Below are 25880 nucleotides of genomic sequence, written 5' to 3' on the forward strand. Positions count from 1 at the left end.
ATAACATTTTGAAAGAATAAATATATTGTTTAGAATACAGAAAATGCTAAGAAAGTACAAAGACTAATGTATTTTTTTCATTTTCATGAATCAAGTAGAAAATAGTGCCAAGTAGATACATACATGGTAAATGAGACAAAGGTTTAGAATATGAATTCACTAGATCTTTGCTAGCAGTACTCAGAAATTAAGGATTTCACAAGTGAAAAGATTTCTCTGAGAGTTCTGAACTTTTAGTGTGTCTTCTCACATACTTTTAGCGTAAACACTATAACCTTAACATCATGTATTGCTATATTTTTTTTAGAATTAATGAAGTGGAAGATACTAAAGTGGAAGATACTGAAGTTAAATGCTCACACAATTAAGTGTGCATTAACCTTTTTGAAAGGCATTTTCAACTGACACTGGTGGTTTTCCAGGAAATGCGGAATCTGTATTGCTGAATACCCATTCATAAATGCAGATATTGATGAAGTAGAATATTTGCATATTTGCTTTTTTCAATCAGTTTTATTAACATAGGGTCTAAGTAGATTTCAAAATAAAGACCATTTATACAGTGGGACCATTTTAATGTTTACAATAAATCTCTTGATTGCAGACATGTATGGCTATTTGGTAGTATTCAGAAACATTACAGTAATGGCAGTTTTTCCAATTGGTGTGTAGTCCTCTAATTATATATTAAATTGCTGTCAAACCAGTAAGACTGCATTTATGCATCCATCATTTTCAGGATTGTTCGTAACCTGGGCATACTTTCCTAAGGAAAACAAAACCAAAACAGGGAGAGGGTTGTTAGCTAATAAAAATTAATTTTAAAGAATATAACTTTTGCCTAACTTTTTGTTTTTGTTTTAACACAGGGTTTCACTCATTGCTCAGGATTACAATTGGTGTGATCTCGGCTCAATGCAACCTCTGTCTCCTGGGATCAAGCGATTCTCCTGCCTCAGCCTTTTGAGTAGCTGAGACCGCAGGCACACAGCACTGCCTGATAATTTATTTGTTTTTGATTCTGGTAGAGATGGAGTTTTGCCATGTTGCCCAGGCTGGTCTCGAACTCGTGAGCTCAAATGATCTGCCTGCCTTGACCTCCCAAAGTGCTCTGATTATAGGTGTGAGCCACGGCACCTGGTCATGCCTAAAATATTTCTAATTATCACTTTTAGGAAATAAGGAATGGGCCATAAAGAATAAAAGATTTTACAAAAGTAAATCGTTTAAGAATAAGCTTGAGTTCTGAATACAATTTTCATATAAATAGTGTTTTTACAAATAATGGTCAGCTCCATGTAGCGTCCTGCATTAATAGGCTTTTATGGACTGATTTGAGCATTGTCACTTTTTCACATAATTCTTCCCTGGAAAATGTATCAAGTTTTAAATGAGGTTCAAGTCAAGGTAACAATGTATTTTAAAACTGAGGTCAGCTGACATGAAGCATAAGCCAATGACTTTAAGAAGTTGTAGCATGTATTCTTCCCTTTTAAAGAAACTGGATCTGGGTACTAAAGGTAGAAAAGTAAGCAAATGAGGGCTTTTAAAATTAGTGCATGACACATTTCTGTTTTAATTAATATGGATCTAGTGTGATTATATGCTTGATGTATATACCCTTCCTCTGCTCATGGTTAATTCTATTTTCTTAAATATTTTTTAGTTATAACTTTGCATTTGCTTCCCTTACAATAAACAATTTTTATTTAAAAGGATCAAAATAAAAGTCTTTTGAGACGAAGACTTGCTCTGTCTCCCAGGCTGGAATGCAGTGGCACGATCTCAGCTCACTGCAAGCTCTGGGTTTAAGTGATTTTCCCACCTCGGCCTCCCAAGTAGCTGGGATTACAGGCGCCCACCACTATGACTGGCTAATTTTTTTGTATTTTTAGTAGAGACAGGGTTTTGCCATGTTGACCAGGCTGGTCTTGAACTCTAGTCTCAAGTGAGACTACAGTCGAGTCTCCCAAAAAGTGTTGGGATTACAGGTGTTAGCCACTGCACCTAGATGGCAAGGGAGCTTTAAAGCCTGGAAGCTTCTCCATAATTTCTGGGAGGTCAGGAGAATCCCATTAACAGAACAAACTAAGCTGTTAAATCAGTTTCAATTATTATTATTACTTTTTGAGATGGAGGTTTGCTCTGCTGCCCAGGCTGGAGTGCAGTGACACAATCTTAGCTCATTGCAACCTCCACCTCCCAGGTTCAAGTGATTCTCCTGCCTGAGCCTTTGAAGCAGCTGGGATTACAGACATGGGCCACGACGCCTGGCTAGTTTTGGTATTTTTAGTAGTAGAGATTGTGTTTCACCATGTTGGCCAGCCTGGTCTTGAACTCCTAACCTCAGATGATCTGCCTACCTTAGCCTCCCAAAGTGCTGGGATTACAGGCTGAGCCACTGCTCCTGGCAGTTTCAATTAGTTATCAGGTTACCTATGTGGGACAGATAGATCTATTTCTTTTAAATTCTGTAGGTATTTTAATGTCAGCATGTAAATATAAGGAGTATTTACATAATATTTATAAAGTTATGGCAAGAGATGCTTTTTCTTTCAGAAAACATCCTAAGTCATTGGCTGATACTTCCTATCAGCTGACCTCAGTTTTAAAATGTTTGATATATACTTCCTCTGCTCATGGTTAATTTATTCTATTTCCTTACAATACTTTTTAGTTATAACTTTGCATCTACTTCCCTTATAATAAACAATTTTTATTAAAAAGGATAGATTTTTTTTTGAGCTGGAGTCTTGCTCTACTGCCCAGTCTGGAGTGGCACAATCTCGGCTCACTGCAAGCTTTGCCTCCCCGGTTCACGTGATTCTCCTGCCTCAGCCTCCCAAGTGGCTGGGATTACAGGCGCTTGCCACCACCCCCGGCTAATTTTTTTGTATTTTTAGTAGAGACATGGTTTCACCATGTTTGCCAGGCTGGTCTCCAACTCCTGACCTCAGGTGATCCACCTGCCTTGGCCCAAAGTGTTGGGATTACAGGCATGAGGTGAGCCACTGCGCCTGGCCAAAGAGGATCAAAATAATTCTAACAGAATGTATTATACCTAAAACCAATAAGCTAAATTTAAAAACAATTGTATTTGTAGCACTTTTTCTATAGTTTTTTTGTTAACTAAAGATTTACATCTTATTTACACTGCTTTAACCTAGCTCTCCTGCATTAAAAAAAAATTTGCTGTGTATTTTATTACTCTATCAACTTGAAGAGTATTTCTATTAAGCAACAGCCCTGTATGAAAAAATTTACTTACCCCAAATAACTTTGCCTCCTTGCGTCACAAGGCCCAGTTCGCTCACATTTACCTCAATGACAGTACCTTTGGTAATAACACCCAAAGTTGTATACAGTGGGGATGAGGGATTCTTCTTTACACCAAGTATTGGTAGGCAAAAGGTGGCTTTCAGTTCAGGATGTGTCACATGGGCTTTCTTGAAACGCAAGCCCTAGTAAGTCAAATACAACATAAGAATGCTTACATCCAAAATGTTAACAGTGAAGAGTAGTGGTCCTTTTCACTTACCTTTTTCAACCATCTCCAAAAAATCATGGTTGAATAATGTCATCTTAAAGCATCTAACAAAATACGTTCTAGAGACTAAAAACCTGATGGTTACAGTATTAATATGTGGGGAAAACACCCACGCATGTACTTAAGATTTTTTTTTTTTTGAGACAGAGTTTTGCTCGTTACCCAGGCTGGAGTGCAATGGCGTGATCTCAGCTCACCGTAACCTCCGCCTCCTGGGTTCAGGCAATTCTCCTGCCTCAGCCTCCTGAGTAGCTGGGATTACAGGCACATGCCACCATGCCCAGCTAATTTTTTTGTATTTTTAGTAGAGACAGGGTTTCACCATGTTGACCAGGATGGTCTCGATCTCTTGACCTCGTGATCCACCCGCCTCAGCCTCCCAAAGTGCTGGGATTACAGGCTTGAGCCACCGCGCCCGGCCAAGATTTTTTTTTTTTTTTTTTTTTTGAGACAGGGTCTTGCTCAGTTGCTCAGGCCAGAGTGCAATGCATGATGTCAGATCACTGCATTCTGGACTACTTGGGCTCAAGACATCCATGCACCTCGGGCTGCCGAGTAGCTGGGACTACAGGCACACACTACTATGCCTAGCTAATTTTTGAATTTTTGATAGAGATGGGGTTTCACCATGTTGCCTGCTGGCCTCGAACTCTTGGGCTCAACCAATCCACCCCCTGAGCCTCCTGGGATTACAGGCTACCACAGCTAGCCTCTGAAGTTTTTTTTTTTTTTTCTTAAACTGTGTAACAGCTACCTAGCAACATACTCAGATTTCTACTGTCTAGTCATCTACACTTAAGACTTACTAAGGACTTGATACATGCCAGGCCACTATGTTAGCTCACAACTGGCTCAAACACAATAACCTCACAACAAACACATCCCTCTCCGTTCTGATTTCAAATGATGTAACAAGGATTAGCAGGTTAAATGACTTGTTTTCAGATTAAATAGTGAGTGGTAAACAGAATCAAACCTAAGTATCCTGATTCCAAGCCTTTATATACCTCAGCTACCTTCCATGATGAAAAAAGGAGTGGACTGTCAGCTTTCCTTAGGTTGGTGGTAGGACACTGGAGAAGGCCCGGAGAAGTCTTTCCTACAGAAACTGGTTACGGAGTCATCCAGTCACCTAATAGGATGTTTTAGGGTCTAGTACTTCAAATGGCACAATATTTTGCAGTCTTATTTTGCGTGCAGGGGGTAGGGTGACAACACTAAATCAGTTTCCTAGTAACAGGCTTATTAATCAAGCTTGTAAGAAACTGACACCATTCAGGATGCCATCTGGTTAATTCATAATGACAAATTGTGAAACTACAGAAAACCCAGAATAGTCTGACTTGTATATTCTCTCCCTGTAGAACTAATAAGGTTAACAAAATGTGTTCAGAATATGAATACAAAACCAAAACAAGTAGAGTCCATTATATAATCCAGGGGTGGGCAAACATTTTGTGTAAAGAACCCAACAGGTAAACATTTTAGGCTCCGCCAGGCCATATGGCCTTTATTACAACTGCTCAACTCTCGGGGTGGGGATTACAAAAGATGTAAATGAACAGGCATGGCTGTGTTCCACTAAAGCTTTATTTATAGAAACAAGCTGTTTGCCAATATTTTAATCTATTAAAAATTACTCAGGTTGAACACCAGGATTTTAGGATATTGCAACTTTCCTTTTGGATATTTTGTTTTTCTAAGGAGGCTGTGCATCTAACTGGGAGCATAGTTCAGTCTCTTTGAAGGGATTTTGTAAAAATGTATCTTCAATTATGTTTCTCCCTGGGGTAGGGAAGTTTGGGGTCATATTACTATTACTGCCTTCAATAGAAATTAAACTAGATTAAATTATCTTCCTTTTTCCAATGATTTTCAAGAGCATTTAGATACTTTCCTTACCAAACTGGAATTCACTCTTACAAAGCAGTACTACTCAAGTTTTCCAACTGTTGTCAAAGACAAGAAGTGTCCGAGGCCTAGACAGTATCAGGCATATAGTAGATCACTAGCTGAATGAGGAAAATATGACTGTGTGTGGAAAATTAAGATTCTATTATGTCATATTTAAAAGTCAGAATTCACTGACAATGTCTTATGACACTATTTTTTCAAATCTTTATGAACCTGAAGATTTTTGACTACTGGAGAAAGTACTAAATAACTTCTATCACTAAGTTAGAATAACAAAAATAGCACAAAAATATCTTTCAACCTGTTCCACATCAATTTAAAGAATTTTGGGAAATTATAATGTTCTTTATCCAACTTAACAAAGATAACTAATATTTTGGTCACTATACTCTTCCAAGAACTTACCATTGGCCTTATGAATCTTTCATATTTAGGTGGTTTTCTTGTAAAGCCATCTCCAACAAAGCATACTTTAGTAACCATCCTCTTCCATGCCTTCTTCTTTCTCTTTCCTGTTCGAATAACTTTTAATACTTCTGTTTCTCCCTGGGCACGGACTTTAGGCAGAGGGACTTCCCATTTTCCCTAAAAATATGTCACAGTTAAAGTTTGTATTTAAAGGGCAATGATAAGTCAAATATGCTTTAGTTGTACAAAGCAGTAGATCATTTTTTTGCTTAGCCATCAACACATTTTTGGCTCAACTGTTTTTCTAGAGCTCTGTGTTGACTCCTCACAAGCTGCAAATTAAACAAAACTAGTTAAGTTTATATATCATGGGTACATTAAATAAATTGTTGGCTTAAGCAAAAAATCTTAATGCTGTGTTATGGGTGAAAAAAATACCATCTGTAATATAATGGTGACTTTTATTTTGAAATGGAGTCTTGCTCTGTTGCCCAGGCTGGACCTAATTTTTGTATTTTTAGTAGAAGGTGGGGGTATTATAATATTGGTCAGGCTGGTCTTGAACTGCTGACCTCAGGTGATCCACCTGTCTCTTCTTCCCAAAGTGCTGGGATTATAGGCATGAACCACTGCACCCAGCCGATGGTGATGGCTATAAGCAGTGTATGTTTAATAGCATAACACTGGAAGAGTGTTTTCACCTCTTATGTCTTTGCATTTCTTCCCGAAATGGATTTGTAGATTACTAGTAAGACAAAGCCCTCACCAGATGTTTTATGCCTCCCTGGAGCACAAATTCTATGAAAAAACTGAAGTCGTGTAAGGCAGTAGAATTCTTTAAATATAGATACCTCATATTCTTTTATCTGGATTTCTGCTAATCTGTTCACAGGTGTTTAAAAAAAGCCACATTTTTGTGACCACTTAAGGAGTTTTCCACCATTCTAATTTTTAACTAATTTTGGCATTACAGGGCAGCACAAATAAGAAGCATTTGTATTTTTCTTTAAGACTGCATAACGTCGTGGGTTTTCAAATGGGAAGACAAATACTGTGTTTGAAATTCACTCCTTACTAACTTTTTGTTTTAATTTCATATGGCATTCTAAGAATTTTTTTAAAAAAATTCTAAAACCTTATGAGAGAGCAAGATTTTTATTATTAAATTTACCAAGACTTCAACATCTAAATAATGGGAATAATAGTCGTATTTCATGTGTTTTCAAATTAAACTGAAGAAGTAAGAACCTCAAATTTGAATGTAAGTAATTCTCCTAAACAAAACAAAGACTTAAATTAATACTGCTTACCGCCTTCTCTTTTCGTTTCTGTTTAATCATATTGGAAAGTACTTTAGCTCGAGATTGTCCTTCTCTGTCCAGAAGATAGGCAGGTACTGCTCCCTGTGGAGTCTTCTCATCATTCTTTTGTTTGGTGTTTCTCTTTTCATGCATCTTGATACTACCAAGAAGGAAAAAATACTCAAGATTATCTGTTTTAATAATGATTACTCAAAAGCTGTTAAGTTGTTATTACAAATAAATTGGACCACTTACGTCTTTTTCATTTGTATTTTCTCAGCGTGGCGCTGTTTATGGTAAAGCTTAGCTTTCAGACCAATCATTTTCTTTGCCTTCTTTGAACGTTCATGAGCCTCTCGACTTTCCTTCTTTCTCTTTTTCTCATGGTAATCCAAACGGTATCCATAGCGTTTACGATGTAATTCTATATATTCGTTCTGTGGCTATAATGATGCAATTAATGTTATTTTAATTTTTTAAAGTACTGACAATTATTCTAAAATGCACTCTTTTACATACACTAAAGTAGTTAAGACCCTGTTTCATCCAAATGTTCACTTACTTAAATGATTCTTGCACCAGTAAGTCTATTCACATGATGTAAGTTAAATTTTTGTCAGTTAAATTTTGATCTTGAATATGAGGTTTTAGCGCTTACATCTCTAATAATCTCAGTAGGGAATGGTCCAAAATCTATTAGATCCTGATTAGAGGATCTTTTTTCCTTGACATAATTTGCTTTTTAAATCACGTCTTCATTTCAAATTTTATTTTAAAAATTTAAGTCACTTTCATTGAACCATAATTTATACACAGTAAAACTTGTCCTTTCTAGCTGCGCAGTTCTAACTTTTGACTGACTACAGTTCTATAACCACCACAATCAAAATACAGAGAATTTCTATTTCCCCCTAAAATTGCCTTGTGTCACTTTGAAGTCGATCCTCCTTCCCAACTCTCAATTTGATACCTATCCCTATAGTTTTACCTTTCCCAGAATGTAACAGGGATCAACAGTAGTAAATAGCTTTTTGCATCTGCTTTCTTGCTCTTGGGATTCATCCAATTTGTTGCAGGTATAGGTACTTCAATCCTTTTCATTGTTGAGTAGTATGCTATCGTATGGATATACCACTGTTGATTTACCCAGCGACCAGTTAATAGTTATCTGGGTTGTTTCCAGTTTGGGCTGATTATGAATAAAGCTAAAATAAACAACTGCATTTAAGTCTTCATGTGGACATATGTTTAATGTCGGACAGTTTTCCAAAGTGTATTATTTTGCATTCCAGCAGCAATGTATGGGAAGCTTTTGCATTTTAGACGCGTTTTAAACAGGCGCAAGTCTATTTGTATTTTAAGACTGCAAAAATAAAAATGACACAAAGACAAGTCCAGAACAGAGAAAAATGTTAAGTAACAACCAACAAGGTGTGCTATCACATAAACTTTGCAGCAACTCCACACATACGAACGGTGTGTGGAATGCCACTGTGCAAAGAAACGCATATTAGAGACGTAGCAGACAGACAAAAGATCTGGCAGTTAGATCTGAGCGTTAAGCTCGGCTTCGCAATTCGTTAGCTGCCTGATCTTTGGCAAGGACGCCTTCAGTTTCCTCAGCAGTAAAATGAAGGGTCAGGGATTAACATCTAAGGTTGTAACAAAGCACAGCCACATTCCCATTAGACTGGTGCTGATAACCACGCTTGTAGTGAAATCAGGAATTTGTAGGATTCTTAGCAGTGGATAAAAAAGAAAAAACAAGACAGAGTAAAATCTGTCTTGCTCCAAAGCTTGTATTCCGGCAAATACTCTCCGTGTCTCTAACGTGAAGTTGTTTCCACTTCTCAGAGGCCACCCCAAGGAGTCCACCATCTTTTTCCCTCAGAAGTTCTCATTTCCGCCAAACACCACTCACCCCATGCCCCAGCTCCCTAGAACCCTCAGGTCCTATGAACTGAGACGCCCTATGTCGCGAGCGTCCGAGGCATCCTCCTTACCATGGTGATGGCCGCAGAGTCGCCACTAGCGGCCCCTGGGGTGTAAAAATGCTCTTAATATTCAGGTCTCTGAAACCCAAGAGCCGACACCACGCAGGCCGCGACAGGAAAGGGTAATCTTTTTAAACCGCCGAGTGAAAACCAAGCTCACGCAGCACTTCCGAGCCTCCGTTTTCCGCGTTCAGCTAGGAGAACGGAAGTTGCTGGCTGGCGGCGTTTGGCCGGTGCACCGCCGGAAGTGTTGAAGGGTGGCTGCTCAGGGCGGAAAAGCGGAAAAATCCTACGTTCCTTTAGTTTAGGTACACTGTCGTGTGTTCAGGCAGGCGACGGGACTTGAGGCTGTTGCAGACTTCGGCACGACCTGCGCCTCCTGCTTCAACAACCTAGCGGTGACTAGCTGGACGGCGGTACGCAACCTAATGCCAGGTGAGTAGCGCTCCAAGCTCTGAGACACTGCGGGCCTATGACCCTGTCCTGCGCTGGGTACAGCTGACCTTCCAGGCTGCGACGGACACAGCCAGCCACGGAGGAGGACAGCAGGGTCTACATCCCGGGATCCAGCGATCCTCCGATCTCCGGACTCCCCTCGGTGTTCGCTCAGTGGGGAAGTTTTTATCTTTTTTTTTTTTTTTTTTTTTTTTTGGAGAGAAGGAAAGAAAAAAAAAAAAAGGAGTGAAGGAGAGGAAGCAAGAGGAAGAAAAAGAGGGAGAGAGAACAGAAATGTTGCTTTATTCTAAAAAATGGGTATTCATAATGGCCAATCAATTTCATTTAAACCTATGAGTAGATGTGATGTGGTATTGACAAGAATGTATATTTTGTGTATTTAAAGTGGAGAGCTCTATAAATATTATTGTTTACTTGTTCAGGATCTGAGTTCGAGTCCTGGATATCCTTATTAACTTTCTGTCTCATTGAGTCTTAGTCTCTATGTATCTGGTTGTTAGAATGGTCAGCTCTTATTGTTGCATTGATCCTTTTACCACTATATCTTTGTTACTTTAAAATCAATTTTATGAGATGCGAGAATTGCAACTCCTGCTTTTTATTTATTTATTTATTTTTGCTCTCCATTTGGTTGGTAAATCTTTCTCCATCCCTTTGTTTTGAGTCTTTGTGTATCCTTGCATGTGAAATGGGTCTGGATGTAGCATACCGTTGGGTTTTGGCTGTATCTTTTGATTACGGGATTGAGTCGATTTAAATTTAGGATTACTGCCATTTGATGTTAACTGGCTGTTTTATTCATTCGTTGATGTAAATTCTTCTTTATGTTGATGCTCTTTACTTTTTGGTATATTTTTAGAAAGGCTAATACTGGTTGTTTCTTTCTATGTGTAATGCTTCTTTCAGAAGCTCTTGTAAATTTTTCTCTATCCTTCGGGAGGGCGACTCAAGTTGTTCCGGTCACTGTGGGTAATGTGTGCATGATTGTGAAGGTTACTGAGGAATGAAAACTTACCGTACGGAAAAGTGGAACTACTGGGCTTTTGCAATTGTCAGAAAAGAAAGACAACATTCTGGGTTTTTGGAGGTACAGGGCTGATTTCAGAAATTCCTGAGGTATTTTAGTGCATCGAATCAAGTGCTGAGTGGACTTGCATTTAGTGCCCCCTAGTGCCAGGAAGTAATTCACTACAAGAAAGTACGTCACTTAAAGACACTGCCAATTTTGCCCTTTTACTGCACAGTTGCAGAAGTTCTCTTAATTCACAGCTTGGAACGTGATTCAGTTGACTGGAGCGAAAAGAACTGTAGCAAAAGAATACTTTCATTAATTTTTGGTGCTTGGACTTGAGGCAGTATTTTGTTTTGTTTTTGTGGGGTTTTTTTTTGAGACGGCATTTCGCTCAGGCTGGAGTGCAGTGGCGCGATCTCGGCTCACTGCAGCCTCTACATCCCGGGATCCAGCGATCCTCCGATCTCAGCCTCAAACGTAGAGAGCTACTGGCGCGGGCCACCACGCCTGCCTAATTTTTAAAATTTTTGTAGGACGGGGTTTCACCATGTTGCCCAGGCTGGTCTCAAACTCCGGGGTACAATCAATCCAGCCGCCTCGGCCTCCTGAAGTGTTGGGATTATAGGCGTGAGCCACAGCTCCCGGCTTAGAGGCTTTTTTTTTTTTTTGAGACAGAGTTTCGCTCTTGTTGCCCAGGCTAGAGTGCAATGGAGCGATCTCGTCTCACTGCAACTTCTGCTTCCCGGGTTCAAGCTATTCTTCTGCCTCAGACTCCGGAGTAGCTGGGATATAGGTGCCCGCCACCACTCCCGGCAGTTTTTTAATTTTTTAATTTTTTTTTTATTTTTAGTAGAGGCGGGGTTTCAGCATGTTGGCCAGGCTGGTCTGGAACTCCTGACCTCAGGTGATCCACCTTCTCAATCTCCCAAAGTGCTTGAATTACAAGCTTGAGCTACTGCGCCGGGCCTTTGAGGCAGTTTTTTAAGGCTCCGTCTTTAGAGGGGATCTCATCATTCTCTTTAAAACCAGAACTGATAATAACTAACATTGTATATTTCAGGTACAGTAAGTTATATAATCTCTTTGCTTGGAAAGCAATCCTTCTCACCGCGCCCCTCCCCCCAAATTTCCTCCCCCATCTGCTTCTGTTCTTTGCTTAAATGTCACTATTTTAATGAGGCAGTTTTTCCCTTACAGTTCTAACTGTCCCAATTCCTCTTTGCTGCTTAATTCTTCTGTACAGCACTTACCATCATAGGAGAGACTGTGTATTGTATTCATTACTTTTGTTTGTTGTCTCTATCCCCTGACTAGGATAGAGGCAGTATGAGGACAGAGATTGTTGTCTTTCGTTCACTGCATTAATGCCGATATCTAGAAAGCAGTGAGTAGGCACATAGTAAATTCTTGTTGAATAAATGGAGAGGAATAGGCTTGAGTGGTGGAGGGCTGGGTTGTGCAAATTATCTTTTTATTGACAACCACTGAGTTAAAGTAAGAAGAGGAAAATGTCTATTAAATGTCTACTACAGTAGTAATTGTAGAGAGACTAAGAGGCCCTGAACTTTGTTTGGCATGACCAATGAAGAGAGAGTAGATTCAAGGCTGGGCACGGTGGTTCAAGCCTGTAATCTCAGCACTTTGGGAGGCCAAGGCGGGCAGATCACTTGAGGTCAGGAGTTCAAGACCAGTCTGGCCAACATGGCAGAACCTAGTTTCTACGAGAAATACAAAAATTAGCCGGGCATAATGGCACCTGCCTGTAGTTCCAGCTACTCAGGAGGCTGAGGCAGGAGAATTGCTTAAACTGAGGAGGCAAAGGTTGCAAAGAGCTGAGATCTAACCACTGCATTCCAGCCTGGGTGAGGTGACAGAGTGAGATCCTGTTTGGAAAAAAAAAAAAAAAAAAAAAGAGGGAACGGATTCAAGATACATTTAGGAAATAAAATGAAAAAATTTGATGATTTTCTAAATAAGAGTAGTGAATGTTCCTTATCTAAGATCCAGAAAAGAATAGATTTAGGTGTAATAATAAGTTTTGACATATCTTCTTAATAACATGGATCACAATGGTTTAACACAGGGGTTTCTAATCTTTTGGTTTCCCTGGGCCACACTGGAAGAAATACACGAACACTAACAATACACTAAAAATACACGAACACTAACAATAGCTGATGAGCTAAAAAAAAATCGCAAGAAAATATCATAATGTTTTTAAAAAGTTTACAAATTTTTGTTGGGCAGTATAAAGCTGTCATAAGCCGCATGTGGCCTGCAGGCTGAGGGTTGGACAAGCTTGGTTTAACATGGTCTGTCTGTCTCCCTGCCATCCCCAGTCTCAGCTGCATCTTGCATTTCTCATAGCTTTGATATTGCACCTGAAACATAGTTAATATTTAGTAAATGTTTTTAAACTGAAGATACTTAGTTTCTATAATCAGAGGAAGAGGTCTTTTATGTATTTTTTACATGATTTAGTTTTTACATATTTATGGTAGGAGAATCAGAATATGCAAATGAACCAATAAATTTTACTGCCAATTATAAGTTACCAAGTTAATAAGTGGATGCTTAGCTTTTTATACTGAATTCTATATAGTTACATAAGTATGCATTTTGGTTGATACAGTGTTTTGTAATTTCAGTAAGTTGATTTCTACCATAATGCCATATGTTTAAACATTAAAGTACATTGACAAATAAGGAAAATTTTAAGAACCATATTTCTCATGTTTAATCAGAATTTTCATTTTCTGAATGATGCATTGAATTTTTGGTAGCTAAAAATATTGTTCTGACTTTTTAAAAGTAATACATTTCTACCATACATATTACATATCTCTAACTTACATATGCCTTGCTGACATGTAATACATAAATTTAGTTTTATAATTTTGTATATTTATTTTTTCAGAGAATAGCAGTTTGGAGGATCAAGATGTTGACCAACTTGAGGATATTTGCAATGAATCATCAGACAATACCCAGTGCACATATTAATGTAAGCATTTCTTATAAAATTAAATTTCCCTTCACAACCTCAGCTATTTTACTCCCTAAAATGCTCAGTATATCTCATCAGCTATTGATTCCAAACTTAGTTGAGTCATAAGCTTTGGAAATCCTCAAGCCAAACAAATTTGAAAGGAATCACCTTAACTTAATCAGAAATATAAGAGGAAATTACCTTATTTAAAAAAAAAGAACAGCTGCAGCTAAATGCTGGTCTCATAGGGTACTAAAATGTGTTGTTTTTGAAAGGAGGGATAGGGTTTTATATCTTTTCTAAGAATTTCATCACTTAATGCACATCTTTAAACTGCTAACAACAAATGTGCTTTGTACTCTTAAGTATCCACAGATTGAGACTCTTGTGAGAAAGTTCCTCTTAATATCAAAATATAATTGTACAATGGTTGATAAAACTACTTTTGGCTGTCTTCTGCAGAGCTTTTGGAAGCCAGCTTCTTGGGCATTCTGAGATTTGTCTCAGGAATACTGTTTTGGTCTTTAAGCTCTGCTCTGACTCCTGAATCCTCTTCAAAACACTATAAATTATTTTCTAAACTCTCACGTCTTCAGTATACCTCAGAGATATTAAACCTCAAGTAATACCCCTTTTATCTACAACTAAGTGAGAGATTAAAGCTTGTTTGGGTCATTTCTTTTTATCTTCAATGACTTAACAGGGAGTACAATAGTTTCCCCTTATGGTTTTGCTTTTAGCTGTTTCAATTGCCCAAAGTCAACTGTGATCTGAAAATTAAATGGAAAATTCCAGAAATTATAAGTTTTAAATTGTGTGCCATTCTGAGTACTGTGATGAAGTTTCATGCTATCCCACTTAATCCCACCTGGGATGTGAGTCATCTCTTTGCCCAGCATATCTACACTGTGTACACTCCCCACCTGTGAGTCAGTAGCCATCTGGGTTATCAGATTCACTGTTGTGATACTGCAGTGCTTGTGTTCAAGTAACCTTTATTTTACTTAATCATGGTCCCAGAGCACAAGAGTAGTGATACTGGCAATTTGGATATGCCAAAGAGAAGCTGTAGCGTTCCCTTTAAGTGAAAAGGTGAAAAATCTCCGCTCAATAAGGATAAAAAAATCATATGCTGAGGTCACTAATATCTGTGGTAACATTGAATCTTCTGTGAAATTATGAAGAAAGAAAAATAAATTTTTGCTAGTTTTACTGTCACACTTCAAAGTGCAAAAGTTATGGTCACATAACATGATAAGAGCTTAGTTAAGGTGGAAAAGGCATTCAATTTATGGGCAGAAGACATGAACAGAAACATGTTTTGATTGACAGCAATTAGATTCAGTACTATTTGGGGTTTCAGGCATCCATTGGGGATCTTGGAATATATCCCCTGTGGATAAGATATGACTGCTGTATTGGAGAACCTGTAACCCTTAAGAAGCCTTATCATTAGTCTATAATTTTTTTTTTTTTTGCTACTTTAAAATCACCTGGGCAGCATTTTGAAGAAGATATATTTCTATATTCAATTTGTGATCTCATTAAGTGGGCCAAGGAGTTACCAGTTTTTCATCAGTGCTTTTATTGCTGACACTTTCAGATTATGCACTCTGTGATAGACACTGGGTCTTCTTATCCTGGTTATTGTGCAGTGGAAATTGGAGTCTCTACTCTTGAAATATTTTCTAAGGATAGTAGCATATTATTGCCAGAAACCTGGTGACTAATGTAGAAATAATAGAACACAGATATGCGGTTCATGAAACAAAAAGCAGACTGTGGTGCCCTCAGTCATTACTTACACTAACTATTCCAACTATATCGGCAGTTATTAAATGTGTATCTAGTAGTCTAGGCATAAACTGAGGTGGAGAACATGAGAACCTGAGAAGGTTAGGTAAGCAGCTAAGGTAGAGGAGGTTAGATTTGGCCTTAAGCAGACCTTCTCTAACTCAGTGATTCTCAATTGAATGCTGCATTGGAGACACCTTAGGGATTAAAAAAAATACCACCACCCAGTTCCCCCAGTTCTTCTTTTCTATCCCCACCCTGTGTTTTTAAGAAGTTTCCAGGTAATTCTAATGTGTAATTACTATAATCTTGAGTTCATTGCCCCCACGATCTTTCAGCAGATGTAGAGGAAGACCAAGGTCTAGCCAGGGTGAGATACCTTACTTAACCTTTCTGACTCAGCTTCTGAGTTTCTGAAATCTAGGGTGGGGGTTCTCAAACTACAGCTATCAGAATCACCTGGAGAGCTAGTTTAAACAAATTGGTCGGCTCCGTTCCCAAGAGTTTCTGATTTTCTTGTCTGGAGTGGAGCCTTAAACAAGTGTTTCAAACAAGCCCTCAGCCCATGTTAATAGGTTGAGAAGAACCATTGTTTTAAGGTCAGCGAAAAATAGCAAATCAGTATTAGTTTTATCCTTATTCTTTCCCCTAGGATATATTTGGGTTGTCACTTTTTAAAAGAATTGGACTTAATAAATTAGGACTACTTAAAAAATATATAAAATATTTTATCTTCTGACAAAGCATAATTACAGTGTTAAAACTGTAATAAGTGATGCTAAAATAAAATTAATGCAAGTTTCTTTTTCTCTTTACTAGAATTTATGCTGCTATAAAATAAGAGCAAGTTTTAAAAGATTAAAGCCATATGTGCTGCTTGGAAGAAATTACAGTTCCCTACCAGGTACACATGTTACAGTGTTCTAATTTTTTCTAAACTGTTTGCTTTATCTCTTTTCTCTCTCTTGTTTGCAAGAATCTCTCTTAATTGAGGTCTCTAACCATTTTTTACTTCTTGGCTATTTCCTTGTGATCATTAGGGGTGGGAGTGTTCTGATAGGTACCAGGAGGAAATACTAATAAGAGTTGTGTTCCTCATCTGAGGAACATACTGATGAGCTGAGCAAAGGAAAGGTTGGTGGTTTTAGTAGCTAGTTTGGAAGTTTAGCATGTGAATACCATCTAATTTTAGAGTGCACTTGTGAAATATTTTTTTTCTAGTTTATTTCTGTATTTTATGCAAATGTTTTCTGTTAAGAGAGATTTACTAGAATGATTTGAGGATTGTTTTAAGTGGTTTGGTTAAGTGTTTGGGGTAGTTTAGGTTAGATATATGGCATCAAAAGCTGGAAGATGGAGGAGCTGACTTACTTTTGAATGTCCACCCTGTGTTTGAAACAAGCAAATGTATGGTAGATTATGAAACTAGGTTAGTTCTGTTGCTGTTCTCATTACTATATTTGTCAAATGAGAATAACAGAATAAAAATACTGATTGGCTGTTGACTTACAAGGGCAGATTAATGGGCTGCATTATTGGTATGTATCTAGGTCTCTGTTTTTTGCTCATGTGAATTTAACTGTAGTAGTATAGATTATTTTTTTATTTTCAAACCACCATGTAGTTTCAAAAATAATATAAAATTATTTTTGTATTATAGAAACATGGGAGAACTGGTTTAAATAACAGGAAGGTTTTAATTAAATTTATTTCTTTAGTATTCTTAATATTAGCAAACTGTATGTTAAGCATAGAAGAAGCCATATGGACATTTTTATTTTAGAAATACTACTTAACTTTTCAAGAGTATTAAATTGTCATGGCTTCTATTCAGTGAAACCTCCCAGGCTGTCTTTAAAGGTATTGTGCCCTGGGATTGCGGAGGAAGGTAAGTTCCAAACTGTATAATAATTAATTGTCAACTGACACGAGGATCACTGTTAAAGGCAGGTTTATGGGACTGTGCATTTAAAAATTTTTCTTTGACTCAGGATCAGTGCCTTAAGATTATCATTATGAGCATTTATTCTAATTCTACAATTTTGTAAATAGAAATGAAGTAGGTGGCAGAGATTGGGGTGAATCTGTATTTTTCTGAGGATATGATCTAGAGCTTGATGTTTATTACCTTCTTTTATTGTCATCCATACCTTTCCTTATGCATTGCTAAAAATAAATATAATTTTAGATTTATTTCGCTTGAATTGTACTTTATTTGACATTATAGTGTTTGCTTAAAGTTATTTATAAATTAAAGAAAATTTTATAAATGTAACAGCTCAATTTTAACTTTCTTTTCATTAGGCTTAATAGGAAATGATATCAAATCCCTTCACTCGGTCATCAATCCTCCCATAGCTAAGTAAGTACTAACATTGATACCATGCTTTTGCATAGACTGTTGTGAAAATTTACAGATTTTCTCTGATGGACAAGAGTGAGTGCATAATTTCTATGACTTTCTACCCTAGCCAGTTTTAAATAGATGTTGATAATATATCTTAGCTATTTTTTTCTCAATTTAATGCTAAAATTTTTAATGTAACAACAGCATAATAAGACATTCTCAGAATTGTAGGTTGTAGTTAGCCCTTTTGTTACTTAGCTATTTTATCAGAGTAATGTGGATATACTCTATGTTTTCCATTTTTCTAGTTTTTACACAATTTTATAAATTATAGAAATACCAGCTTTGAAATTTGGACAGCATATCTAAAATTGTTTTACAATGTTAGTAATGTCTACCTTATTTTTTCCTTTTAAACAGAATCCGTAATATTGGAATTATGGCTCATATTGATGCAGGCAAAACTACCACCACAGAAAGAATATTGTACTATTCTGGATATACAAGATCACTGGGAGGTTAGAATGGATTCCTCCTCTTCCCACCCCCAATTAGCAAAAGCATCATTGGAAAATATTTTGATTAAGAAGTCAACCTACACACCTTGAATATGGCCTAGAGCTACTGATGTCTAAACCACAACTTAAAGATAAGGTAGTTGAAATACCCACCAAAGGGTCTTCTTAGATTCAACTAAATATTCAGACTTATAAGACTATCATAAGCCCCATTTAACACTCATCTACTCAGAATGCTACAGGGCAGGAACCATAGTTTACCAACAGACAAGCATTAGATGTTTCTTTCTAGAAGAGTCTTATAGCGGTCCCCATAGCTGTCTGAGAGCTATCTTCTTTGACTGCCCCAAAGTAATAGATGAGGTGCAAGGTGGCAAGATTCACAGGAGCCACTATAGCTTAGAAGATTCATGCCCCATAGGAATGAATATCTCTTGTTATAACTTCAAAGGGGTAGCTTCCAGGTTTCACATGAGGTACATGCCATACCCAGGGAAGCCCAGAGTTTTGTATCTCCGTAAGGTACTTAGAATTCATTTATAGTTCTTCACAATTCAGATTTAGTTTACCAATCAGAAGTTATTTTTTCCATAAGCTATATTGCCTAGGAACATAGTTGACATACCTCTGTTATCTGGTTTCTAGAAGAAAAGAACCAAAAAAGGCAACCAGAGGTTAAATTCTCATGTTGAAGAGGAAAGGATTTTGTTAATCCTTAACCTCGTTATCTTTTGTTTTTTTAATTGTGGTTAAAAAAATAACATAAAATTTACCGTCTTAACTATTTCTAAGTATATGTTCAGTAGTGCTAAGTATATTCACATTATTGTGCAACCAGTTTTCAAGATGTTTTCATCTTACAAAATGGAAGCTCTATACCCATTAGATAACTCCCATTTCCCCCTCTCCCCAGTCCCTGGCAACCACCCTTCTACTTTTTCTTTCTATGACTTTGACTACTCTAGGTACTCATATAAGTGGAATCATGATTATTTGTCTTTTTATGATTGATTTATTTCATGTAGCACAGTGTCCTCAAGGTTTATCCATGTTGTAGCATATGTCAGGATTCCTTTGTAATTTGTAAATTTTTTTTTTTTTTTTAGAGACAGGATCTTGCTCTGTTGCCCAGGCTGGAGTGCGGTAGCCCAATCACAGCTCACTGTACCCTCAAACTCCTGGGCACATGAGATCCTCCTGCCTCAGCCTTCTGAGTTGCTTGGTCTATAGGCAGGTGCCACCACACTTGGCTAATTTTTGTATTTTTAGTAGAGGCAGGGCCTCAGTATGTTGCTCAGGCTGGTCTCAAACTGGGCTCAAATGAAGATTCCCTTTATAAGACTGAATAATATTCCTTGTGTTTTATTTATTTCAAACTAATGCAGTTTATTATAACAAGAAGGAAAATCAAGCTTTACAGTAATTATGGTCATTAAGCTGAAAATCACCTACAAAAGTCATGGCAATAAGTTATTTACAGTTATAAAGCAGAATATCAAGACCTTGCTCTCACAGTATAATAATCTGGACATATGCACAATCTTGTGATGACAAGAAACTGAATATATAAAAATAGAACTCACATAGAATGTTCTGTCTTTTTTGTATACGCACACATTTTCTCTGTGATTGCCCTTAATTTTATGTCTTTATCATAACTGGTTTATTTATAATTAAAGATAAGGAATCTTAGACTTTATATTCTAAAAAGCAGCTAGGTTAACAATTTTCTAAGGTTTTTTGTTTGTTTGTTTTAATAGGTTTTTGGGGAACAAGGTGGTTGATTACAAGAATAAGTTCTTTAGTGGTGATTTCTGAGATTTTGGAGCAGCGATTACCCAAGTAGTATACACTGTACCCAATGTGTAGTCTTTTATCCCTCACTCTCCTCCTGCCCTTCCCTCTGAATTCCCAGAGTTCATTGTATCATTCTAATGCCTTTGCATCCTCATAGCTTAGCTCCCACTTATGAGTGAGAACAAATGATGTTGGTTTTCCATTCCTGAGTTACTACACTTAGAATAGTGGTCTCCAGTTCCACCGAGGTTACTGCAAGTGCCATTATTTCGTTCCTTTTTATGACTGAGTAGTATTCCATGGTGTGTGTGTGTGTGTGTGTACACACATATACATACCACATTTTCTTTATCCACTCATTGACTGGCATTTGGGCTGATTCCATATTTTTGCACATTGTCATGCTGTAAACGTGTGGTCAAGTATCGTTCGTATAATTACTTCTTTTCCTCTGGGTAGATAACAAATAGTGGGATTGCTGGATCAAATGGTAGTTCTGCTTTTAGTTCTTTCAGGAGTCTCCACACTGTTTTGCACAGTGGTTATACTAGTTTACATTCCTACTAACAGTGTAAAGTGTTCCCTTTTCACATCCACACCAACTTCTGCTTTTTGTTTTTTTAATTTTTTTATTATGGCTGTTCTTCCAGGAGTAAGACGATATCACATTGTGCTTTTGATATGCATTTCCCTTATAATTAGTGATGTTGAGCGTTTTTTCATATGCTCGTTAGCTATTTATGTATCTTCTTTTGAGAATTGTCTGTTCGTGTCCTTAGTCTACTTTTTGATGGGATTTTTTTTTTCTTACTCATGTGAGTTCCTTGTAGATTCTGGATATTAATCCTTTCTCAGATGTATAGATTGCAAAGATTTTCTCCCATTCTGTGGGTTGTCTGTTTATTCTACTGATTATTTCTTTTGCTGTGCAGAAGCTTTTTAGTTTAAGTCCTGTCTACTTATCTTTGTTTTTGTTGAATTTGCTTTTGGGTTCTTGGTCGTGAAGTCTTTGCCTAAGCCAGTGTCTGGCAGGGTTATTCCAATGCTCTCTTCTAGAACTTAAAGGATTTTAGGTCTCAGGTTTAAGTCTTTGATCCATCTTGAATTGATTTTTGTATAAAGTGAGAGATGAGGATCCCGTTTCATTCTTCTACACATCGCTAGCCAATTATCCCAGCACCATTTGTTGATTAGGAAGTCCTTTCCCCCACTTTATGTTTTTGCTTGTCAGTTAGCTGTAAGTATCTGGCTTCATTTCTGGGTTCTCTATTCTATTTCATTGAACTATGTGCCATTTTTACTTTATTAGACAGAGTTTCACTCTGTTGCCCAGACTGGAGTACAATGGCACAGTCTCAGTTCATTGCAGCCTCTGCCTCTCAGGCTCAAGCGATTCTCATGCCTTAGCCTCCTGAGTAGTTGGGATGACAGTGCTGACTATCACAGCCAGCTATTTTATTTTATTTTTAGTAGCAATGGGGTTTCACCATGTTGGCCAGGCTGGTCTCAAACTCCTTACCTCAAGTGATCTGCCCTCCTCGGCCTCCCAAAGTGCTTAGATTACAGGCATAAGGTACCCTGCCTATTTTTATACCAGTACTATGCTGTTTTGGTGACTGTGGCCTTGTAGTATAGTTTAAAGTTGGGTAATGTGATACCTTCAGATTTGTTCTTTTTGCTTATTCTTGCTTTAGCTATACAGGCTCTTTTTTTGTTCCATATGAATTTTAGGATTGTTTTTTCTAGTTCTGTGAAAAATGATGGTGTTATTTTGATGGGAATTGCATTGAATTTGTAGATTGCTTTTGGCAGTATGGTCATTTTTATAATATTGATTATACCCATTTGTGAGCATGGGATGTGTTTCTACTTGTGTGTGTGATTTATGATTTCTTTCAACAGTATTTTGTAGTTTTTCTTGTAGAGATCTTTCATCTCCTTTGTTAGGTATATTCCTAAGTATTTTCTTTTCTTTTTTTTTTTTGCAGTTATTGTAAAAGGGGTTGAGTTGTTGATTTGTTTCTCAGCATGGTTGCTATTGTTGTATAGCAGGGCTACTGATTTGTGTACATTAATTTTGTATCCTGAAACTTTGCTGAATTCATTTAGGAGCTTCTTGGATGAGTCTTTAAGGATTTCTAGGTATACATTCATATCATCAGCAAACAGTGACAGTTTCCACTTCCTGTTTGCCTATTTGGATGCCCTTTATTTTTTTCTCTTGTCTGATTGCTCTGGCTAGGACTTGCAGAAGTATGTTGAATAGAAGTAGTGAGAATGGACATCCTTGTCTTGTTCCAGTTCTCAAAATGCTTTCAACTTTTCCCAGTTCAGTATAATAATGTTGGCTGTGGGTTTGTTGTAGATGGCTTTCATTACCTTAAGGTATGTCCCTTCTGTGCCAGTTTTGCTGAGGGTTTTAATCATAGAGGGATGCTGGATTTTCTCAAATGGTTTTTCTGGGTCTATTGAGATGATCATGTGATTTTTGTTTTTAATTCTGTTTATTGACTTGCAGATGTTAAATTATCCCTGCATTCCTGGTATGAAACCTACTTGATCATGGTGGATTATCTTTTTGGTATGCTGTTGGATTCAGTTAGCTAGTATTTTGCTGAGAATTTTTGCTTCTGTGTTCATCAGGGATATTGGTCTGTAGTTTCTGTTTTATTGTTATGTCTTTTCCTGCTTTTGGTATTAGGGTGATACTGGCTTCATAAAATGATTTAGGGAGGATTCCCTCTTTCTCTATCTTGTGGAATAGTGTCAATAGGATTGGAGCCAATTCTTTGAATGTCCGATAGAATTCAGCTGCAAATCCATCTGGTCCTGGACTTTTTTTTTGTTGGCAACTTTTTAATTACCATTTCGATCTCACTGTTCGTTTTTTTCTGTTCAGAGTTTTTATTTCTTCTTGTGTTACTGGTCTGTTCAGAGTTTCTATTTCTTGGTTTAATCTAGGAGGGTTGTATATTTATCCTTCTCCTCTAGGTTTGCTAGTTTATGTGCATAAATATTTTCATAGTAGCCTTGAATGATTTTTTTGTATTTCTGTGATACCAGTTTTAATATCTCCTGTTTTGTTTCTGATTGAGCTTATTTGGATATTTTCTCTTCTTAGTTAATCTCACTAATAATGGTCTATCAATTTTATTTGTCTTTTCAAAGAATGAGCTTTTCATTTCACTTAACTTTTGTATTTTTTGTTTGTTTTAATTTCATTTAGTTCTGTACTGATCTTGGTTATTTCTTCTGCTGGGTGTGGGTTTGGTTTGTTCTTGTTTCTCTACTTCCTTAAGATGAGACCTTAGATTGTCTGTCTGTGCTCTTTCTGGCTTTTTGATGTAGGCATTTGATGCGATGAACTCTCCTCTTAGGACCACTTTTGCTGTAACCCAGAGGTTTAGATAGGTTACATCATATTATTGTTTAGTTCAAATAATTTTTAAATTTCCACCTTGATTTCATTGTTGACCTAACGATCATTCAAGAGCAGGTTATTTAATTTCCATGTATTTGCATAGTTTTGAGAGTTCTTTTTGGAGTTGATTTCCAGTTTCATTCCACTGTGGTCTGGGAGAGTACTTGATATAATTTTGATTTTCTTAAGTTTATTGAGACTTGTTTTGTAGCTTGTCATGTGGTCTGTCTTAGAGAATGTTTTATGTGCTGATGAATAGAGTATATATTCTTCAGTTGTTGGGAAGAATGTTCTGTAAATATTCTTTAAATTTGTTTCTTCTAGGATATAGTTTAAGTCCATTGTTTCTTTCTTTTTTTTTTTTTTGAGACACAGTCTCACAGTGTTGCACAGCCTGGAGTGAAATGGTGTGATCTTGGCTCACTGCAACCTATACCTCCCAGGTTCAAGTGACTCTCCTGACTCGGCCTCCCAAGTAGCTGGGATTATAGGTGCCTGCCACCATGCCTGGTCAATCTTTGTAGTTTTTAGTAGAGATGGGGTTTCACCATGTTGGCCAGGCTGGTCTTGAACTCCTGACCTCAGATATTCCGCCTGCCTCAGCCTCCCAAAGTGCTGGGATTACATGCGTGAGCCACTGCTCCTGGCCGGTCCATTGTTTCTTTGTTGTCTTTCTGTCTCGATGACCTGTCTAGTGCTGTCAGTGAAGTATTAAAGTCCCCCACTATTATTGTGTTGCTGTCTATCTCATTTCTCAGGTCTAGTAATAATTGCTTTATACATTTGGAAGCTGCTTTATTATAGGCATATATATTTAGGATTGTGACATTTTCCTGTTGAACTGGTCTTTTTCTCATTATATAATGTCCTTCTTTGTCTTTTTTAACTGTTGCTGCTTTAAAGTTTGTTTTGTCTGATACAAGAACAGCTATTCCTGCTCATTTTTGGTGTCCATTAGCATGGAATATCTTTTCTACCCTTAACCTTAAGTTTATGTGAGTCTTTAAGTGTTAGGTGAGTCTCTTGAAGACAGCAGATACTTGGTGAATTCTTATCCATTCTGCCATTCTCTGTCTTTTAAGTGGAACATTTAGGTCATTTACATTCAGCGTTACTATTGAGATGTGAGTTACTATTGTGCTATTTGTTGCCTGAATACCTGTGTTTTTTTTTTTTTTTCATTGTATTATTGTTTTATAGGTCCTGTGAAATTTATGCTTTTAGGAGGTTCTCTTTTGGTGTATTTTAAAGATTTGTTTCAGGCTTTAGAGCTTCTTTTAGTAGTGCTGGCTTGGTAGTGGTGAATTCTCTCAGCATTTGTCTGAAAAAGACTGTATCTTTCCTTCATTTATGAAGTTTAGTTTCTCCAGATACATAATTCTTGGCTGATCATTGTCTTGTTTAAGGAGGCTAAGATAGGACCCCAATTTCTTCTAGCTTATAGGGTTTCTTCTAAGAAATCTGCTGTTAATCTGATAGGTTTTCCCTTATAGGCTACCTGATCCTTTTTCCCTACAGCTCTTAAAATTGTTTCCTTTGTCTTGACTTTAGATGATGTGATGACTGTGTACCTAAACGATGATCTTTTTGTAATGAACTTCCCAGGTGTTCTTTGAACGTCTTATATTTGGATGTCTAGATCTCTCTCTGGCCAGGGAAATTTTCCTTGATTTTTCCCTCAAATACATTTTCCTAACTTTCAGATTTCTCTTCTTCCTCAGGAACACCAGTTATTTTTATGTTCGGTCATTTCACATAGTCTCAAACTTCTTAGAGGCTTTGTTCATTTCTTTTTAAATTCTTTTTTTTTTTGTCTTCATCAAGTTGGGTTAATTTGAAAGCCTTGTCTTTGAGTGCCTAAGTTGTTTCTTCTATTTTTTGGAGACGGAATCTCGCTTTGTTATCCAGGCTAAAGTGCAGTGGCACAATCTGGGCTCATGGCAACCTCTGCCTCCTGGGTTCAAGCATTTCTCCTGCCTCAACCTCCCAGGTAGCTGGGATTACAGGCACCTGCCATCAGGCCTGGCTAATTTTTGTATTTTTGAGGAGACAGGGTTTCACCATGTTGGCTAGGCTGATCTTGAACTCCTGACCTCAGGTGATCCGCCCACCTCAGCCTCCCAAAGGGCAAGGATTACAAGCATGAGCCACCACGCCGAGCCTTTGAAGTTGTTTCTTCTACTTGCTTAATTCTATTGGTCAGACTTTCCAGTGAATTTTGCATTTATCTAAATAGGTTTTTCATTTCCAGAAGTTGTGATTATTTATGCTGTCTATTTCTCTGGAGATTGTTCTGTTCATATACTGTAATCTTTAAAAAATTTTTAAAGTTGGTATTCACCTTTCTCTGGTGCCTCCTTGAGCAACTTAATAATTGACCTT

The 25880-nt window shown here is 37.4% G+C and overlaps 2 protein-coding genes across 6 annotated transcripts in view; one reads left to right on the forward strand and one right to left on the reverse strand.

Moving 5' to 3' along the window:
• Window positions 1-493: 493 nt before the first annotated feature.
• Window positions 494-9285, reverse strand: NSA2 (NSA2 ribosome biogenesis factor). Its single transcript, XM_002744861.7, has 6 exons — window positions 9174-9285; window positions 7426-7613; window positions 7180-7330; window positions 5867-6046; window positions 3269-3461; window positions 494-766 (listed from the first exon to the last, which is right to left on the reverse strand). Exons 1-6 carry the CDS (start codon window positions 9174-9176, stop codon window positions 699-701), a joined length of 783 nt encoding a protein of 260 aa, XP_002744907.1. The 5' UTR covers window positions 9177-9285; the 3' UTR covers window positions 494-698.
• A 128-nt stretch (window positions 9286-9413) lies between these two features.
• Window positions 9414-25880, forward strand: part of GFM2 (GTP dependent ribosome recycling factor mitochondrial 2) — a 46974-nt gene continuing 30507 nt past the window's right edge. For 3 of the 5 annotated variants that reach the window (XM_035291406.3, XM_078365340.1, XM_008991935.5), the window contains exons 1-5: window positions 9414-9599; window positions 13550-13636; window positions 16235-16319; window positions 17720-17777; window positions 18183-18416. Coding sequence is in view for 2 of the 5 variants with exons in the window: in XM_003732329.6 (XP_003732377.3) it covers window positions 13574-13636; window positions 16235-16319; window positions 17720-17777; window positions 18183-18280 (304 nt within the window). In the remaining 3 variants the exon portion in view is untranslated. The remainder of the gene's footprint in view (window positions 9600-13549; window positions 13637-16234; window positions 16320-17719; window positions 17778-18182; window positions 18417-25880) is intronic. The other 2 variants (XM_003732329.6, XM_002744862.6) reach the window with 1 other exon arrangement.

This window comes from Callithrix jacchus, chromosome 2 (genome assembly GCF_049354715.1).
Source record: "Callithrix jacchus isolate 240 chromosome 2, calJac240_pri, whole genome shotgun sequence".
Taxonomy (NCBI): Eukaryota; Metazoa; Chordata; class Mammalia; order Primates; family Cebidae; genus Callithrix; species Callithrix jacchus.